Below are 17,176 nucleotides of genomic sequence, written 5' to 3' on the forward strand. Positions count from 1 at the left end.
CAAAACAAGACTATGAATAAACAAAGAAACGGGACTCTGAGGCATAACCAGACTTATCTCTGTGGCGAAGCATGGAGGGATAGTGAGGTAAGGATTCTAGGACTAAATACTGTGGAGGGAGTGATCAGTGAATGCGGTGCAGCTGTGACCAATGAAGCAGGTGACGTGAGTGAAACTAGGTGGCAGGGGAAAAAACATTACCAGAACAGAACCTGAAAACGTTACTAATAAAACATAAACTGTGACTTGAACAGACTGTGACACCCTTTTGCAAGACTCAATTTAGACACCAACACCCCCCCCCAACTCACTCACTGTATTGTATAGTATTTGATAGCGTCAAGTCTAATATAGCTGTTCTTACCTTTTCTGTGAAACTGTGAAATTAAATTATTATTGTGGAACTGTAGTCATTTTCCGACTGTTAATTTGAATGCTTATGCTAGATTAGGCAGGGAAATCTGTTGGCACACCAGTCCCACCAAGATTTTTTTTCAACAGCCACCACTGCAAAGACGGGTTAAGCTTAAGCTTACACCGCACCGGCTGCCCTTACCCACCATCTTCCTTGCCGATGTCCGTTCTCTGGCAAACAAAATGGATGAAATACGGCTCTCCATCACCGACAACAGACGGATTATGAAGTCAAATGTCATGATCTTCACTGAAACATAGCTAAACAACAGCTGCCCGGACAATTGAGTTAGCAGGGCGCCACACACACCGAGCCGACAGGATAGCAGAGGACTCTGGCAAGACCAGAGGTGGAGGTTTTTGCATTGATATCAACAAAGCTTGGTGCACGAACTCTGCTACTACCGAGAGACAATGCTCACCTAATGTGGAGTTTATAATGGTCAAATGCAGACCTTATTATCTCCCTAGAGAACTCATTTCCATCATACTCACTGCAGTGTATATCACCCCGGACACTAATGCTAAGCTGGTGTAGCATACTCGTGATGACCAGTAAAAGGGGGGGAGACCCAAAGATACCCTTTTTCTTTGATCTGTTAGGAGTGGTTTCAAAATAACAAACCCCCTAATTTACAATCATGAGAAACTGAGTGGAAAAAAAACATTCCAAACAAGGACCTTCATCCTTTGAAAGTTTCTGGAGTTAGATTAACATCTGCTCGGCCGGCCAGAGCTGAGTTGGATAAACACAGCCTCACCTTTTGGTACCAGATAGATCAGTGGGGTGCGTACCAAGAGCGAGCATTACCATCCTTATCTAAAGAGCTGTAAATTAAGACGTGACACTCACCATCCGGACAAAAGACAGACCCTTGTTCGAAATAAAGAAAAACTTCAGAGCCAGTTTCAGATGGATTAATAAATCTGTTACCAATATGCCTCATAATTACCTACTGACTGTGAAATACGAAAAAGGACAGCTCAAGCATCATTTTAAGACTTTCCACAACGCTGTACGTAAAACACCAGGAAAGTTAATATTACTCCGTGGGACCCGACCGTCGTGCTGTGGAACCACAGCGCCATCTACAGGTCGCGACAGCGAATCTTGGGATTAAAATCATTCTGTATTTTATTCCCCTGTTTATAATATGGTGACTACTGCATTAGTGTGTTAAATGTGTGTGTGTTACAATGAACTGGAGGTCCAACCGACGGAATAACCGTCAGTCAATGAACCGTGTGAATAATACATTTTCAGTTTATTGGTCACTCACTATAACCCATCGTCATCTCTTGTTTGAACATATCTACTGACTCATGTTTACATTGCTTATATTTAATGCCTGTGTGAAAAGTATGGTATTAATGTATTCTTTGAATGTGCTTTGGGATGCCGGGATAAGAGAGATTAACTTTTCTTTTATAAAAGTTAATTTAAGAATCAAAGCCCCTCTGTGACGCCCAAAGGCAAACCCACCATTTCATTGGATGTAAACCAGTGACGAAACTCTGCCCTCGCCAGTGAAAGCGAAGCGCGCCGCCGTTTGAGAAAGAGTTTTTCTTTTTTCTTTTCAGTCTAGTAGTTTTGAGTAATTTTCTCCCCATTCTTTAGTTTTTGATTAATTTAGTTTTATTCTATTTTGTTTGTTTCAGTTATAGTTTATTTTACACTTTCAGACTCTAGACTCTTTTTCCCTTTTTGTCACTTATTTACCCTCTACTTAGACTATTTCACTTCTCTCATTTTTGTTACCTTTTTGAGACGCTCAACCTATAATCCCCCTTTTTCACCAAGTTTACTTGAAAACCCTATTTTTGTTGGGGTTATTTTGACTCGACCTCGCTCAAAAGCCACTCAGCCACCTGCCCGCACCCGTCGGCAAGAAGGGGAGACGAGATACCGCATCAGGTGCCTTCAAACCGAACCAGAACCAGAGACTGGTTGGACCTACACAAGAAAGGAGTTTTCAACCTGCCTGGTAAGTCACAATATCATGTGTGTATGACTGCAAGGCGGCAGCCAAATTCTCTGGATTCTGCTCAAAGTAAGGTCCACTCTTGTCTACCTCTCAAGAAGCATCGGCTGTGGTTTGGTAATAAATAGGGCCGAGTTAAAATAACCAAGTTTTCATTCACGCAGTAAACTCATCCCTATAATTAGCCAGAGACCGCTATGGAAATATTAAGTCCCATGTCTCTCTTATCCTTGGGCTCTTGAATTGAATCTTTGGTGTTATGTCCTCCTTATCATAAGTACTGTCTTACCCCCATGTTAAATAAATGACCATATATATGTAATCGATCCGTGTTTCATGTTTCTTAAGTAATTCCGGTCAATTCAGAGAGAATTCTAACCTTCAGTAACGACTCTTAATGTAAATATTTTCATACGTTCCTGCCAGCGTAAATGGTAGGTGGTGCCCTATTTCTAAACGAGGTCTTAAGAATTAATATCCTAGCTAGAACGCTACACTGGCTATGAAAGAACTTTATGCAGCCATTAGCAAACACCAAAACCAAACACCCTGAGGCTGCCTTTATTGTTGCTGGTGATTTCAACCTGGTGACTCCAACTTGAAGACAGTGCTCCCCAGATTCCACCAACATGTCTCCTGCCACACCTGAGGGGAAGGTATTAGTTGAGTACTGTTCTTCAGCTGATATGGTGGCAGATGTTATGAATAAACCCACGACAAAGTTTAACGTGGGGAAGTTTATGAGATTTGTGTGAAATATGAGCTCCATCTGAATAAGATAAGAATGTTTATGCAATACTATGTTTGTTACTGTATAATAAGGTTATGGGCCTACATGATCTTCTGTGAGTTATAGTTGAAGAGTATGTGATCAAATGGGAGTGTTAACATGTGACCACATACGTCATTACATTATATGTCTTGCATTAATACAATAGCGGGAATAAAGATATTCTCTTTCGCCAGCAACCGATGTGAGCAGTGTGTGATTTTTTTCTCTGTACAAATGATATGAATTTATCCCTGCATTACTTGAGTGAGCTCAGTAAAGATGGCTGCGCCAACAACTCCAGGACCAAGTTGCTTCCTCCAGTCATTCAGGGAAGACTGACAGCAGCTGTCATGTAGATTTGACTATGGTGAGCTTCTTACCTTCATTACCAGACATGGTGGTCTCCACAAGTGTTTCAGGCCACTCAGTACCCAGTTTTGCAGTTGCCCTTCTACAAACTTTATGCAGTGCCAGTGTTACAGTCTGGAGAGCAGCTGCATGTGCCATCCGTGCATCCGACTAATCGGATCATACATAAACTGAATGTAAAACATACAGCTGCTCTTATATAACCATCATTATCTTTCAGCTTGGAGTGTTTTAGGTATATGCTAACTACAAAAAAGACAATATCATAGTTCATTAACCCTTTAATGAAATATGCAGCTGACTCAAATATAACACCAACATGTTCAGTATGGACTCAGTCAGGACATTTGCTTGCTGAGGTGTGCATGTAGCTAGCTTTGTAACAAAGCCGTCCATTGAAGATGAACATACTTTTTTAGCACTGAAACGGAACGTTAGAAAACATTAGCGTTCCTATTCAAACACATCACTGTTATAACGTTACAGAAAACACATGAAATATGTGTGCTAAGGCTAATTAATCAAATCGTCATCACTAATGTTAACGTTTACAGCTATCAATATGAGTAAGTAGCAAGTTAACTCTCTGTTTACGCTAATTTTAGCAGCCAACTAGCCAGTTAGCTTACCAAAATGACAGTCCCTCTTCACAATCAGCCACAACAACATGCTTCCTTTTCAGGTGCTCGTGCATCGTTCTGCCTTGCAGATATTGCATTGCTGTCACAGTTTATGTTTTTCAGGTCACAGTTCATGTTTTAATAGTCTTGTTTTCAGTTTCTCATGTTCTTCTTCTTCTTCTATGATTTTTAATGGCAGCTGGAATCCTTGGTGTTGCATATGCCGCCATCTATTGGACTAAATTTATTTTTTTTCTATATTCTTTTAATTATTATAGTTACCAAGAATCTTATTGTTATTCTCCTCCCTTCTTTAGACTTAGCAGATTCCAGTTTCTCATGTTTTCAGGTTATGTTCTTGTCATGTTTCTCCCCTGTCACGTTAGGTTAACTCATGTCATCTGTTTCATTGTTCACAGCTGCACTTCATCACTAATCACTCCCTCCACAGCATTTAGTCTCCTGGTTTCCTTTCACTCATTGCAGAATCCTCACTAACCTTTCATGCCACAGCCACGATTGCCAAGTCAGGTTTTTGCCACCATAGCCACAGTAATTTCATAGTCTTGTTAACCATAGTTCTTTTGTTATTTATCCATAGTCTTGTCTTGTTTCACTAACACCAAGTATTTTGATAATCCGGCTCAGCCGCGCTTTATGTTTTTTGCCTTGTCTTGTGTTTGGAATAAACCTTTTGAATTCAAAGAACTGCATCTGGGTCCTACCTTCCACCGTTCCTGACAATTGCACACATTTGTCTTTCGTTTTCTTAAAGTGCTCCCACACTTTTGAGCTCCGTTGCCGGGTAGCCATGATACCAGAGCCCGTCTGGTTTAACTTTCTGTGACGACTGACCCCGGTTACCACTACTGCACATGTGTGTCAAGGACAGAAACGCAGACGCAGCAGTGGAAGGTGCCGTATGGAAGCGAATCTTGACCATAATTCAAATTAAAATGCATTTGCAGAAATGCTTTTTCATTTTAAGAATGTGGCTGCATTATTTGACTCATAAATGCAATTAGTAATCAATCCTTTCATTTGCATTTTAATTTTCTTCTTCAAGAGTGCTTAATCTTTCACCTAATTAAAATGAAAAAGAAATAGGCATTTGAGATTTAATTTTCAAAATATGCCCCAGCAAATAGATACCAAAATTCAATTTGAAATGTAAAATCTGAAAATTAAAATGCATTTTCAGAAATGTTTTTTCATTTTAAGAATGTGGCTGCATTATTGGACTCATAAATGAAACAAATCAATCCTTCCATTTGCATTTTCTTCTTCAAGACTGCATATTATTATTTTTTTCGTTTTCATGGTCTGCTCGCAAAGTACTGCCCCTGATTCAAAAACGAAAAAGCATTCTGAGCGGCGACGTCAGCTCTTCCTCAGCTCCCTGCTGACCGAGCTACCCATCTTGTTCGGTAGGGGGCGGTGTGCACATCTGCATTGCATTGCAAATGTGCCGGGAAATTGACTGAATTGCCGGGTCTTTAGAGGACGCATCACAGATCATGGCGCTCCCTCAAATTCTGCAAACACTTAGAATTAGCTGAGCAGGTAGAATCTAATAATATATCTGGGTCTGATGCCCGTGGCCGAGTAGAACGAGTCAGAGCTTGGCTGCATACTCTGCCGTCACAGATTTACACATTAATGAGGTTCCATAGTAAACCTCTGTTCAGTCCTGGAACAGCTGGATGCTGTGGAGCCTCAAATTGAAGAGGACAACCAACAATCAACATCAGTTCGAGTCCATTGAAAGCTGTTTATTAAATGGTTTAAAAATAAAGGAAATAGCGGAGCTGTTCGGCATAGGCCACCAGACCATCCGTGGGAGGATGCAAAGCAACGGATTGATGTAGCAGACTCCTTATTACTTTTATTTGTAAAGGAACCGTGTCCACAACTAAACTTAATTGTTGCCATTTGATGTTTTGTGCCAAAGTTCTAACCTGATCATTGTTGATGTGACTGTCACTAAAAATAACTTTTATAACGTAGATCAGCGGCTCCCTTCTATGTCCCAATTCGATTCCATAGTGCCGCAGCAGCTTTGAGAGAAAAACAAAAAACGACACGTCGACTATTAAATTAGTCTTGATGATTTTAATAGTCGACATAATCGTAACTAGTCGACTAATCGTGGCAGCCCTAGTGCGAACAGCATCTAACTGGTCATCCCAGCTGGCTCCCATGCACATATGTCTGCCTGTGTATCCTCAGTCAGCTCCTGTAGCAGTGAAATGGCTAACCCCATCAGAGGATCTGCTGCTGACAGTCTAGCTGTACATCTCGTCTGCATCTTCAATTTTCAGTCAGGCACACACAATGCTCTCAACTAATTGGCATCTTGCAGCCTTAGGCAAGAAGCACAAGAGGTATTTTGTTACTGAAAACACACTTTAGCCAGCAACATGACCATTTCCATGGTGAGGGCAATTTCAGGCTCTGTAGCTCTGAAAAGGAAAAGCAGTCACGAGCTAATATGGTGCAGCAGCTAATTGTCTGGTGACAGTCCAGCTACTGAGACTCAGAATGGCACTGAGTGGTTTGCTCACCCAGACGGTTTTACCAACCCGTTAATCATATGCTGTCTTAGAGGTTTGTTAATGGAGCTAGAAGAGGTGAAAAGAGAATTCCATCAGTAGATTATAACTTGACGCGACTCCGGTTCGTCACTTCTTTGTACTAGTCAAGCGTTATACAGAAACAGAAGTAAACTTGTAAGTGTAAAAGTGTAAAGAACTTCTGGGAGCAGCGTGCGGGGGCGTGTCCCATAATGAATTCCAAAAGAAGTCTTGGAAGAGAGAAACACAAAGTTGTTTTATTTCTGCTACATTATTAATTGATTAAATGATCTACGGTGTTCAAATCAGTTTACATTTGACATACATCAAATGTAGTAATATAATTTTAAAAACGTAGGCTACTGCGGTGAAGCAGTCTTTACATGTGCTGACCAGAAAGGCACGAATGCTGACTTCCTATAGCTTCCGCTGGAGTACGCGCTTCCGCGGGGTGCGTGTGATCATGAGTCTGCATAATGTCTGGTGACGGAGCCTTGGCTGTTTGTGTCCCTGTCAGTGAAATGCTTGGTTGGCAGAAACATGGACGGATGTTTCCATCACGAGTTTCAGGCCCCTGCCAGCATCTGAGCTTTAGCGGAAACTTTGCGCAGACAGAGACACCAACGCTGCTCGCATTCCTGAAAAATCTGGTAGGAAATTCTGAGGATGATCCACGGGCTCACAGAAGCGCGAGACATCGTCCTGTTTTTTCAGATTTTCGTTGCTCTGGGAAAACTCCTAATTTATTTTATTTTTTTAATTTAAACTTTAAAGCCGATCCATCCGTAGGACTCCTCCGCATCTCGGTGGAAAGCATAAATAATGCCACTTCACAGATAATGCTGAGATTAGTTTCATACCTCTACAAAACTTTGTACTTTTGTCCGAAAGAGTTGTTTGCTCAATTTTATCATGCTCGTTTGATTTAAAAAATGGTGTAAGATAACTCGAAATAGAATGGAGTTTGTTGCAGCTTTTTGTCTCAATCGTGCGGAGTCTTGCTTTCAGTCTGCTTGGAAATTCTTGCCTCAACACCCAGTCTTATTGCCACAATGTGCTTTATTCTTAGATCAAGAAAGATCACTGTAGATAATATGGATATACACTATTGTTAACTGTTCCTGCTCGGTCTCGAGACCGTGGTCGAAAAACACAGGGAAGAGGCTCTCTCCTGGGCCGAAGCTGCAGTCAGCCTCGGGTTTAACTCCCTTCACTTCCCAACAGTGGAAAACAGACACCAAACTCGAGTTGTGCCTGCAGAAGATGTGGTATTTATTATCAGACTTGGGCCACACACTTTGAACAGAGTCTTCATAATACAAACTCTTTTGCCTCTTCCATCCTTACAACACACGCTGAGTCTCTCTTTCTCCCCACACGCACTTGCTCTTGAAGGGGCCGTACTGCTCTTACGAAGCTATATTGCACTTTGTTATAATAAAACTGACAGTTGACTGTGGAATATTTAGTTGCAAATATAATGGTACCACGCTGAAATTTACTGAGCTCCTGAGATGGACCTATTCTTTCACAAATGTTTGTGGAAGCAGTCTGCATGCCTAGGTGCTTGACTTTATATGCCTGTGGCCATGGAAGTGACGGGAACACCTGAATTTAATTATCTGGATTATCTGTGACTGGATAGTGTAGACATAAGATTGCCACTTTTCATGTGGGTGACCTGGGTTCAAATCCCCTGCATAAAAGGTACTACCTCCAGTAGGGGTCCTTAGGCAAGACCCCTTTACCCTACCTGTGTAAGTCACTTTGGATAAAATTGTCTGCTAAATACATAAACATTATCTGGGTGGAGTGAACACTTTTGGCAATATAGTGTATATACTGACTAGTTAATTGATTATTTGATATATTTCATAGTTTGCTGTCCCAATAACATGTTGCAACCTAAAAAAAGAGAAGTGAACTCTGATTGTCTAATATGAAGCAATCTGCTCAGATGTTGACATATTTTGCAAGACCAATTTCTTCACTTTTACTGACCTGCAGAAGTCTAAAGGTTTCCAATATTTAGCCTTGTTTTCCGTGAGCTATACAGCTCACTAAAGGTGTTCAGTTTATGAGGACTCTCTGAAGTGAGAAGAAAATTTGTGCTCTTTAGCTCCAGGGTGAGCTAAAGTGAGAGGAGTCCTTGTGTTGAGCCTGTGGCCATGGCGTGGTACCTGAGGCATTTCACCACAGTGGGCGACCAGCAGCCGGGCCAGTGGGAGGAGGAAGAGCTGCATGAGGACAGTGAGGATTTGAGTCCAGCTACAGGGCAGTACCCAACAAAACTGACCTTCAAGGATTCACTGAAGAAGCTATACATCTCTGACCGCTTCCAAGTAGGTCACTTTGGAAAATTCTCCAAAAATACGCATCATTGCTGTTCAAGGCACAACCTTCAAAATGCTGGGTTTTTTTTATGTGTGGAACCTGAAAAAGACTTGGATATCACAGTGATTACAATAAAAAGAAATTGCAGATAGCAAAGAGTGATTAGATGAAGAAAAGTACAACATTCAAAACTCACTGAAACAAAAGTACAGCAAAATGTATTTCAAGCACAACAACTAAGATGTAAGATGTCCTGGAGCTGACTTAAAAAAATCTTACAAGGTCTTAATATGAGGTAAAAACAGATGAACAACACATGACATATTACACTGTCATTATTTATTTAACAAAAACTAAGACAAAACAGAATCAGTGTGGGGGAAAAACTAAGTGAACCCCATGATCAAGCAGCTTGTAGAACCACCTTTAGCAGCAATAAGTTGAAGTAATGCTTTTCTGTAGGACATTATCAGTCTCTCACATGGGAATTTTAGCCCACTCTTCTTTACAAATGTTTTATGCATAGCTCTCTTAAGGTACCACCACAGCATTTCAATGCTGTCTGAATTTGTGTGCAGGTGGTGGTGGTGTGTTTGGTAATCCTGGATGCTTTCTTTGTCTTGGCGGAGCTACTAATTGACCTATCTGTCATCAAGCTTGAACATGATCACATTGCTCCTGAGGTGAGACAGACAGTTTTCCACTCACACTAAGAAACTAACTACTCTTCACAAGACTTTTTTTACAGTGTAACTAATTGTGTGTGTGGCAGATATTTCACTATCTGAGCTTGGCCCTTCTCACCTTCTTTATGGTGGAACTGTCTGGGAAGCTGTTTGCTTACCAGATGGAGTTCTTTCATCACAAGTTTGAGGTGTTTGATGGTGTGGTGGTGGTGGTGTCCTTCTTGCTGGACATTGTCTTCATCTTCCATGAAGATGCCTTTGATGGGATGGGTCTCCTCATCTTGCTGCGACTCTGGAGGGTGGCCAGGATTGTTAACGGTCAGTTCACTCAAAGCTTTTAACTGTCCAAGGAAAGGACATAATGATAAGGCCACTCCACATGAGATACCACAGCCCTCCTCACACCAAACCACCTCAAATCCAATCAAGAACAGTTCTTGCAATGAAAACCATTTAGTGGATTTCATGTTTAAGGCATGTCAAAAAGTGGGCAATGTAGATGTTACTGTTGGGGGTCACTCTATGAATTTCCTGCAGGGATCCTGGTGTCAGTGAAGACTCGTGCAGACCAGAGAATCCACAAGCTGAAGCAGAGCTACGACCAACTTGTCGAAAGAGTCACAGAGATACAGAAGCGCTGTGATGAACTGGTGATTTCTTTAATCTTTATATTATCAAATACAATACACTTTACATTGTAAAAGAATGAAAACGAAAAAAATGGAACATAAGAATAAAACTATAAACTGAAATTCATAAGAAAAAAACAAGGTGAGTAACAGAACGGATTAAAAACCACACCTGTAGGAAAATCATTTGAAAATCAAAGGTTGTCTTGAAATGAACTGTTTTAAGTCCTTCTTAAAAATGTCCTTGGATTGTGGAGCCCTCAGGGTGTCAGGGAGGATGTTCCATACAGGAGAAGAGCAGGAGCACATGGTGCTGAGCATTGTCCAGTGTGTGTGTGTTTGTTGGAGAGCGAGAACTTAGAGAGTGAAGAGTGGGTGTGGGTTTGATCTTAGGTGCAGATTTCTGGACAGACCAGAGTTTCTGTAGACTTCAATTATAGATTAGAATAAAGGTTCAGGTACTGATTTTATTAAAAGTGTAATGCAACTTAAACCTGCTCTATATGACTTCCAAAGGCAATGCACAATGAAATGTGTCATGTTCAATGTTCTGAAATGTTCTGACTATACATTAAGATATCAAAAGCTGGAGCATCCCTTATCAGGGTCTGCACAGATCTATTATAGATCTATATTTATTTGACATATTAGGTAGTAGGAAGTAGTCCTTTCATCTCAGTCAATGCCCAGTCCAAGACAGAAATTTAGTTCCAGTTTATTTTGCCATTCACCATCACACTTTTTTTTCTTTTATAACAGACAAAAGGTGCCTCATAAATAACATATGAATAAAGTTATATTCTGAATGGACAGCTTTTCTGAAATATACTTAGGAAAATACTGTGGATACTGTGTTTCAGGCTAAATGCACGTTGGATTTCAGTGGACTATGTATTTTTGTATTTCAATCAGAGGAGATGTCGTGAAGAACTTTTGTAAATGTATAAAGGAGTCAAAATAACAAATGATTTTCTATTGTAGAACACACAAATGAAGATATACTGCAGGAAACTGAATTCGACTCCAGTACCAAACTGTAGTAAGCAATGTTATGTTTAGAAGAACCAGGTCAGGTTGAAGTAAAGTAATCAAGTTTTGTGTGTTTATATATCTTCATTGTTAACAGTGTTCCGACTTCAGTTCAGCCACTTGAGAGTTTATCAGGAGTAGGACTGGAAACCACCTGTCCATGGGGACTCTTCCCACTTGTTTGGTGTGCACCAAGCAAGCTCTAGTTGAGATGAAATGCACTAACTGACCTATTGCACCCAAGTTTGTTTTAATCAAACTAAATCTATAAAGACTGAACATGTCCTGAGACAAACCTACCCCCAGTCACCAAGAAACTATATTTTAATATAAGTAATGACCATCAGGGCTGTTACAATCACAGTATTTCTCCTTTTCTGTTTTTCAGGCCGCAAATATTGTATGATTGATAAAAGTTTAAAAATACAGATACACCGTGTGAAAAATGAATCGGATCAGTACTTTTCACTTTCTTTTTGCAACAACATGCCTCTTTTAAGTTTTGGCCTCTCAATTTTCCTTGAAATGAAAACCAAAATGTGCCTACTGTGTTGCTGTGCGAGTCACAGGAAAGAAGGTTGGGTCAAGCCTCACTCCAGTTACCTGTGGCTTATCTGCCCCACCACCAGTTGTACTGAAATGGCAACAAATTGTGGCTTTTGGAAAATTTGATCTTAAATATGAAGAAAACCACCAAATTGAAATTTGTGTGCAGAATGACAAACATCTGCTGTATAAACTTAATCTGCTGTTCAAAGACAGTGACTGCTGGTCTGTCAACTTGTGATTGTCCAAGTTGTGTGTTTCATGTGAGGATGGAATGAGCCATGGGTACGAGTTTGCTTAAAATGCACGATTATGTAGTCTGTGGGCCATTGTTGACTATAACATTTGTACCACTTCTGTGTTTATGTTTATTTCAAAACTTCCTGAAGTAAAGTATCACAGGGACGGTGTGGAAAAAACTCATGGGCCATTCTGCATACACCAAATATGGTAGAGAAGTCTTTCATGTTGCTGTTTTTGAAATATCAGTTGGTTCTACTGCACTGATGAAAATGTGAGGTGTAAAAAAAATGGAAACACTCATGTATGTTACAGAAACAAGAACATTAGGAAATAATGGTCTTCATGTAGCTGTGTTTGAGGCTGTCTCATGCTCACAAATACCTAAAGTAAAAAAGAAAGAACTATGAACAGAACAAGTTGTTTATCAGGATGTATCCAAGATATGGCATTTGTTGTCATCAATAATACCTCGGTCTGAATGAAATTCGTAGTTGTCATGCTGGGCATGATGTGTTTTGGCTGTTTTTATGCTCATACAATGGAGTCTGGGTCTCCACCTTAAACATATCATTAATTTACATTTGGTTCTTGTATTAGTATAAGTACTTCTTGCATAAAACCAATACTGTTTATAGTATTACTGTAAACCACTTGAACTAAAACAAAACTCTGGCACACAGTGATTGACTGTGGTTTGTAAACTGTTAAGTATGAGCCATAAAAGATTTGCGGAAGACCCAACAACAAACTGATTCTTGTCTCTGTTTGTTAGACACAAGAGAACCAGAAACTGCAAGCCCTCCTGAAGAAACACAACATCGACTTCTAACTACCATGCAAACATTCTCGTAGCCAGTGATCATCTCATTCATATCCTGTACTTTTTCTCTCTTGTTTTTTTAAACATTGTATACACTATGATCATTATTTAGACTTGATCTTAGTACCATACCTATGTGTTTGTAATGTCTTTATCATTTGGCAGAAGCTGAAGAGAGAAGTATCTGTAATCAATGGATCATTACAAGTCATTGTTGTAGAATATGTCCAATAATTGATTGGCTTGATTAAGTTTAAAGGGCTTGTATACATGTAAAACCTCATGCAAACTGATAACTTGCATATAATGTATTTATCTATATTTAGATCTGCCAAATGGTATATACATTTTACGTGGTATCTTAAGTTGATTCAAATAAAAGATTTAAATATTGAATATGAAAAATGTATTTATTAACTCTACTTGCAAAAAAAATCATATGTACAGTAGTCACACGATATACAAGTACTGATCATTCAAACTATGCTGAGAGTGATACATGTACTGGTGAGGCAAGTCTGTATGGGTCAGACAAAAGGGAAGAAAAAGTCAAAGGGCAGTTTGGCATTGATGGTGGGTGTAGCTCTGTATCCTGGAAGAGCAGCTGCAGATATTGGTATGAAGGCCACTGAGCTTCTGATTGGCAGGACGCCGCTGGTGCCAGACAGCAGAGCCTGTGAGAAAACACACAAAACAAATGATCAAGATGCTGCATTGTTTCTCTATGCTTTGGCTTAAAGTTAAAACCAAAGAAGCATGCATTCTTGTTTATTATTTTTACGTTTGTTATTTTTGAAGCCTCACTGTTTAATTATCAGCTTTGCTCTGTTCAGTAAAGTTAGTATGAAAGCAATAAACCCCATGAATGTAGGTACAGCTAGGACTAAAAAATGGAGGCACTGAAGAACAGCCCAAAACTGAAGCTTGATGTTGGCTCCAGAAATAAGATAATCTCCTCGACTGTATGTAAAATATGGATGAGTCATCCAGTGTCAGACATGAAAAAGAAAGTCTTCAGGGAGGGAGACAGGGAGGACACGCACATATCAGATTTTATTTGAGCATAGATCTTTTGAGACTCCTCCACGCTTCACAGGTCCACAAATGTATACTGCGTTTAATGCTGGTGGAAAGCTGGGCCATCCGGATTTTAATTGGATTCAAGTGTTTTTTCCCTCTATAGTCATCTTGAAGTGGGAAAGACATTTATCTATGCATACAGAATTGCTCATCACCCATTGGTCCTCATGCAAGAACATTTTCATATTCTTATTCTAAATTTCTCTCACTTTTTTCGTATGAAGGTCTGTACGAACACGTCGTCAGATTCAACAAACGCTCTTAACTACAGAAAAAGTGTGTAAACGATCTGTGTAAATGATGAATGCCACCTGTGCGTATTTAAGTGCACGTGCACGAGGATAGTAAATTTGCAGACTCCACGCCTAAAATAATACCATATAAGGCTACGCTTCCTCTCTCCTGTGCCAGGAAGTGTTGAGTCATGAGAATGGCATCAAGTCGCAAAAAGAACCACTTTACGGGCTCTGAGATTGAAGTTCTGCTTTCAGAGATCCAAAAAGTAAAATCTGTCATTTTTAGTTGTGTCAGCAGTGGAATTACGGGACCCGCTAAAGCAATTACGAGTGCTGTTAATTCCGTGTCACCTGTAGTTCGTAATGTCACCGAAATAAAGAAGAAATGGTTTGATATGAAAATGGCTTAAGAAAAAACGTCTCGCCATGGCCAGGCGCTCAATGACTGCAACTAAAGCCATGCAATCAGTTGTTGTCTCGTCATGATGGCACTTTGATGGGGCAGTCCGTAGATAGATAGATAGATACTTCATTGATCCTGAAGGAAATTCAAGCATCTAGTAGTAAAAAGTAACAACATACATTGAACATATATTAGGGTCTATACAAAAACTATTTAAAAAAACTAGGAAGTAACTGTAAAAATGAAAAATGTTTTGTACAACTATAAACTATTTAAAAATATAAATTGACCATACAAATAGCAGAAGTATTACACACAAATGATTAAATCCAGCCTGTTGTAGGCAGAATTCTGGTGTAAAACTTCTGTGTCACCGGATATTTGCTTTGCGGCTTTACTTTACGGTAAGACGTATTGCATCACTTCCTGTTACCTTGTTTGTGTACTGTAGAATTTCTTGCTCCTCTTGGACTACTAATAATCACCTTATTTCTCCCTATAATTTACACATCTTGCATAGTTAACTCTATCCCATACTTGTTATATTCTAACGCTCACTCTTACAGATCTTTAGTTTTTATTTTTCACTTTTTAGCGGTGTGTCTGGTTCTCTAGCTTAGCATGGCTACCAGTTCTCTTCCTCCATCTCCTGCTTTCACCTGCTCCATGTGTCAGATGTTTAGTTACTCCTCTGCCTCCTTTAGTGATAATGGTACATGTAACAAATGTCTTTTTGTAGTTTTGAAGGCAAGGTTATCTGAATTGGAAACACCGTTGAAAACCACCTGATAGTGAGCCAGGCCCCTTTAACCAGTGCGGAGCCACTTAGCGTAGCTAGCTCCATTAGTCGCCTCCTAGCAGAACCTGAGCAGCCGGGGCCCCAGAGTGGCTAGGTGACTATCAGGAAGAGGAGGAGTCCTACAATTGGAGGTTCACCATCAACCTGTCCACGTTTCTAATAGATTTTCTCCACTCAGCGACACACCCGCTGAGCACAAAACCCTGGTAATTGGCAGCTCTATAGTCAGAAACGTGGCATTAGAGACACCAGCGACCATAGTCAAATGTATTCCAGGGGCCAGAGCGGGCGACGTAGAATCCTATTTAAAACTGCTGGCTGAGGATAAGCGTAAATACGGTAAAATAGTTATTCACGTCAGCGGCAATGACACCCGGTTACGACAATTGGAGGTCACTAAAATTAATGTTGCATCTGTGCGTAATTTTGCCAAAACAATGTCAGACTCCGTAGTTTTTCCTGCTAAATCTGACCAGTGATGACATGTTTAGCCCTATGTCCTCCTTCAATCGCTGGTTGTCTAGATGGTGTCCAGCAAACAACGTGAGCTACATAGATAATTGGCAATCTTTCTGGAGAAAACCTGGTCTGATGAGGAGAGACGGCATCCATCCCACTTTGGAAGGAGCGGCTCTCATTTCTAGAAATATGGACAAATTTATTAGCCATCCAAAAACATGACAACCCAGGGTTGAGACCAGGATGCAGAGTTGTAGTCTTACACACTTTCGGCGGCTTCCCACCTGATGCTACCCCCCCAATCAACAAACACAAGAGGAGCAAATCCTTTTGTGCAAAAAAAAAATTTTTAAAAAAACTTTAACTGAACAAAAACATCAAACTATTAAATGTGGTTTGCTGAATATTAGATCTCTCCTTTCGAAGTCTCTGTTAGTGAATGACTTGATCTGTGATCATCGTATTGATATATTTTGTCTTACAGAAACCTGGCTGCAGCAGGAGGATCATTTTGAATCTCTGATTCTCAGTTTTTATCCAAGGTTAGTGCTGAGTACAGATAAAGTCACAGTAATGGGTGACTTTAATATTCATGTAGATGAATGATGAAAATGACAGCCTAAATATTAACTTTAATTCTATATTAGATTCTGTTGGATTTTCTCAAAGTGTTCACAGACCTACTCACTGCCTTAATCATACCCTTAACCTTGTGCTGACTTATGGCATTGAGAGTGAACAGTTAACAGTGTTCCCTCATAACTCTGTCTTGTCTGACCATTTTTTGATAACTTTTTAATTTACATTACTTGACTATACAGCTTCTGAGAAGAATTTTACATATAGAGGCCAGGCTGACAAAGAGTCCGAGCTCTGTTGAGAATGATATGTATTCCTTTAACTGTCAGCAGTGATGATTTATTGAGATTCTTTATCAATGAAATTGCTTCTATCAGAGAGAAGATTAATGGAATCCTTCCCACTATCATCACTGATGTATCATCAAGTGCAGCAGCTTTAGATGTATCTTTAGAACCTGATTTATATTTAGACAGCTTCTGCCCAGTTGATCTCTCTGAGCGAACAACAGCAATAGTCTCTTCTAAACCATCAACTTGTATTTTAGACCCAATCCCAACCAGACTGTTCAAGGAGGTTTTCCCCTTAATTGACACCGCCATA

General features: G+C 40.0%; 2 protein-coding genes across 3 annotated transcripts in view; one reads left to right on the forward strand and one right to left on the reverse strand.

The window, feature by feature from the left end:
* Positions 1-7,256: 7,256 nt before the first annotated feature.
* hvcn1 (hydrogen voltage-gated channel 1) lies at positions 7,257-13,311 on the forward strand. 2 transcript variants are annotated; one of them, XM_072396288.1, is made up of 6 exons: positions 7,257-7,380; positions 8,850-9,072; positions 9,643-9,747; positions 9,837-10,068; positions 10,288-10,400; positions 12,970-13,311. In XM_072396288.1, exons 2-6 carry the CDS (start codon positions 8,899-8,901, stop codon positions 13,024-13,026), a joined length of 681 nt encoding a protein of 226 aa, XP_072252389.1. In that variant the 5' UTR covers positions 7,257-7,380; positions 8,850-8,898; the 3' UTR covers positions 13,027-13,311. The 2 variants fall into 2 exon arrangements, with proteins under 2 accessions (XP_072252389.1, XP_072252390.1); XM_072396289.1 differs by lacking the exon at positions 7,257-7,380 and having other exon boundaries at positions 8,699-9,072.
* Positions 13,312-13,504: 193 nt separating this feature from the next.
* tctn1 (tectonic family member 1) overlaps positions 13,505-17,176 on the reverse strand; it is a 60,066-nt gene continuing 56,394 nt past the window's right edge. The window contains exon 14 of the mRNA XM_072396290.1: positions 13,505-13,691. Coding sequence (XP_072252391.1) covers positions 13,545-13,691 — 147 coding nt within the window. The 3' untranslated portion in view covers positions 13,505-13,544. The remainder of the gene's footprint in view (positions 13,692-17,176) is intronic.

This window comes from Leuresthes tenuis, unplaced genomic scaffold, assembly GCF_036924035.1.
Source record: "Leuresthes tenuis unplaced genomic scaffold, fLeuTen1.0.hap1 SCAF_11, whole genome shotgun sequence".
NCBI classification, from domain to species: Eukaryota; Metazoa; Chordata; class Actinopteri; order Atheriniformes; family Atherinopsidae; genus Leuresthes; species Leuresthes tenuis.

Coding starts and splice junctions, on each gene's coding strand:
- hvcn1 (XM_072396288.1), top strand. CDS start 8,899: ATGGCGTGGTACCTGAGGCATTTCACCACAGTGGGCGACCAGCAGCCG. Junction 9,073..9,642: donor ACATCTCTGACCGCTTCCAA/GTAGGTCACTTT, acceptor ATTTGTGTGCAG/GTGGTGGTGGTGTGTTTGGT. Junction 9,748..9,836: donor ATGATCACATTGCTCCTGAG/GTGAGACAGACA, acceptor TGTGTGTGGCAG/ATATTTCACTATCTGAGCTT.